At 44.6% G+C, this 3,184-nt stretch overlaps 1 protein-coding gene across 1 annotated transcript; it reads right to left on the bottom strand.

Moving 5' to 3' along the window:
• Positions 1–225: 225 nt before the first annotated feature.
• On the bottom strand, positions 226–1,254 carry LOC140418766 (uncharacterized). The gene has a single exon (XM_072502369.1). It carries the CDS (start codon positions 1,001–1,003, stop codon positions 386–388), a length of 618 nt encoding a protein of 205 aa, XP_072358470.1. The 5' UTR covers positions 1,004–1,254; the 3' UTR covers positions 226–385.
• Between the last annotated feature and the right edge of the window lie 1,930 nt (positions 1,255–3,184).

Genomic DNA, 3,184 nt, shown 5'->3' with positions numbered 1-3,184 from the left:
GGCAGCTTTCCTGAAAGGACACTAGCGAACCAAATTTGTTTAAAAAAAAAAAAAAATCGATGCTGAGTTCATTGTCATCATTAACTGAGACTAGCTTTCCAGATTTTGTAACTGAATTTATATTATCTGCAGTCTTAGAATCAGAATGGTGACGCCACAGAAGGGGGCCATTTGGCCCATCGAGTCCATGCAAGAGCATGTGTCGGAATTTGAACCTATGTCCTCAGAGAATTAACCTGGGCCTCTGGATTACTAATCTAGTGACATTACAACAACACCACCATCTCCCCTGAATAACCTTGAACATCAGCAGAAACAAACTCGAACTGTCGGAATGAACATTGTTCAGTGTGATTAACAGCAGCATTAACAACAGAATCCAACTTCACTTGTGAACTCGCTCATGTGTTAGCAGGTTGGCTAACTGAGTGAATCCCTTCCCACACTCGGGGCAACCAAATGCCCTCTTCCCAGTGTGAACCCTCTGGTGTGTCAGCAGGGCAGATGACTGAGCAAATCTCTTCCCACACACAGAACAGGTGAATGGCCTTCCGCCAGTGTGGATTCGCTGGTGTATCAGCAGCTGAGATGACTGAGTGAATCCATTCCCACACAGGGAGCAGATGAATGGTTTCTCCATGGTGTGACCTCGCTGGTGTACAGTGTGGGTGAATGACTGCCTGAAATTCGTCCCACAGAACGAGCAGCTGAATGGCTTCTCTTGTGTGTGAATTCGCTGGTGTGACTGGAGGATGAATAATGCAGTAAATCTCTTCCCACACACTGAGCAGGTGAATGGCCTCTCTCCAGTGTGACTGCGGCGATGAATTTCCAGCTCCGATGGGTAATTGAATTCCTTCTCACAGTCCCCACATTTCCACGGTTTCCCCATGGTGTGGCTGCGCTTGTGCCTCGACAGGCCGGATGAATGGCTGAAGCCTCGGCCACACAATGAACATGTGTAGGGTTTCTCACTCTGGTGAACGGTGCATTTTCGCTCCATGTTCAAATTCCGATGATAGGTGTCAATAAATGGAGCAGCTGTCAGATCTTGAAATGTTGTTTCTGATGTCTGACTGCAAATCCTCTCCTCTTATCCTATTATTACACTCACTCTGCAAAAAGACTATTCACCAGCTAATTGTGGATTCACGGGGTCATCCATTTACTGACACAATAACACAGAAACATTGGAGAGGGACCATTCAGATATTCCACATGTCCAAAGAGATTCACTCGCCATTTCCAATTGTTAACATTCCAATTTTCAACAACGAAAAGAATTGATTCATGATTGGCTGTGCAAATATTTTGCACAGGGAAAAGCTTCATTCGTTAACCCCCATTTACTGACCATTAATGAGTTTACATCTGTTCATCGTCGTTCGTTCTGATATTGTTGCTGTTACAATAACCAGGATGGAATTATGGTGTAGATCCCTTGAGATTCTGTACTAATTCATTCATTTTATATCCTGGCCCACTGGCTCAAATCTCAGGAAGATCATTAACTTGTTTTTTAATCTCTCCATTCAGCATAAAAAATCACTATAAACTAATGGAGACATTCAATGACGGGACTATTACACAGCATTCCCCGCTGTGGCGAATATCCCCGATCCACAGCACAGGAGACCAGAGCACAGGAGGAGAGAATATTCTGAATTATACTGGAATTTGAGGAACATATAGGCCAGGATTGAACGGCGGAGCGGACTCGATGGGCCGAATGGCCCAATTCTGCTCCTATTTCTTATGTTCTTTTGATCTCTATTCTTCACTGATCCTCAATCCTCTTCTTTCCTGTAAATAATGGGAGGAACGTGCACTTCGTTTTATCTACAGTTTTGGTTATTGACACTCATGCCCACGTCTCCATCTCAATACAGTAAAATATCAGTGTAAACGAATGGAGACTGCCAATGGCGATATATATACCCAACATGCCCCGCGATGGAGAATATCCCCCATCCATACAGAAGAGACCAATGCGCAGGCGCAGTGCCAGTGATGGCGATGACCAGAATCTTGATTGTTTCGGCCTGCGCCAGGTCAGAGGCGGCGAAGGTGCGGGAGGGAGCGACGGAGCCGGTGGGTAGATGAGGACTACATTGTAAATACTTTGTGAATTACCCAATACCCGAATAGGAAGCTCCTGGTGCTGCCTTTGTAGTGGCCTGTTCAACCTCTCAATGACCGGCCCGGGTTAACAAGGACAATGTGCAACAGAGCGCATGCGCGGTGATCTCTGTCCTGTCAGCAGGAGGAGAGAATATTGTGAATGTCTCTCCTGGATTGACAGAAATGGATTCTGGAAACTTCTTTTACAGGGGTTTAGAAAGGGAGGATTTACACACAGAAATCTCAAACCAAGAGACATGTTTGTCTCATTTGAATTTCTATCCTGGGCCAACAGTCACGGTTTGCTTAAGCATAGAGATTGAAACGATTGGAGAAGATTGGCTAGTTGGGGTTTTTCATTTAGAAAAAGGAAAATTTGCAATCCCCTGATGGAGGTCTTCAAAATTTATGAATGGATTGCAGGAATAGATGTGGAGAGACTGTTTCAATTTGTGGGAGGTTCCTAAACTAGAGACATGAATACAAGATAGGTACTGACAAATCCACAGGGAAATAAGCAGAAATGTGTTTCCTCAGAGTGGTTAGAATGTGGAACTCACTACCACAGGAGGTGGTTGTGTCAAAAAGCTGAAGATTCTTTCAAATGGAAACTACATGAGAAAATTAGAGTGATGAAGATAAACGGATAAACTGATGAGATTGGATGAGGCAGGTGAAATTGGATGAAGATAGGAGAAGCTTAATCACCTGGAGAAGCTCATTGAGCCAAATAACCTATTTATGTTTCATTTTCCAGGGTATTTGAAAGGGAGGATTTGCAGACAGGAAATCTTATCATAGAATCATAGAATTTACAGTGCAGAAGGAGGCCATTCAGCCCATCGAGTCTGCACCGGCCCTTGCAAAGAGCACCCCACTTAAGCCCACATATCGAACCTATTCCCGTTACCCAGTAACACCACCTAACTTTTTTTGGACACCAAGAGCTATTTAGCATAGCCAATCCACCTAACCTGCACATCTTTGTACTGTGGGAGGAAACCGGAGCACCCAGAGGAAATCCACGCAGACATGGGGAGAACGTGCAGACTCCACACAGGCA

Source organism: Scyliorhinus torazame, chromosome 5, assembly GCF_047496885.1.
Source record: "Scyliorhinus torazame isolate Kashiwa2021f chromosome 5, sScyTor2.1, whole genome shotgun sequence".
In the NCBI taxonomy this organism is placed as follows: domain Eukaryota; kingdom Metazoa; phylum Chordata; class Chondrichthyes; order Carcharhiniformes; family Scyliorhinidae; genus Scyliorhinus; species Scyliorhinus torazame.
Note: the sequence above shows the minus strand (reverse complement) of the source record. Positions and strands in the feature narration are given on the sequence as shown.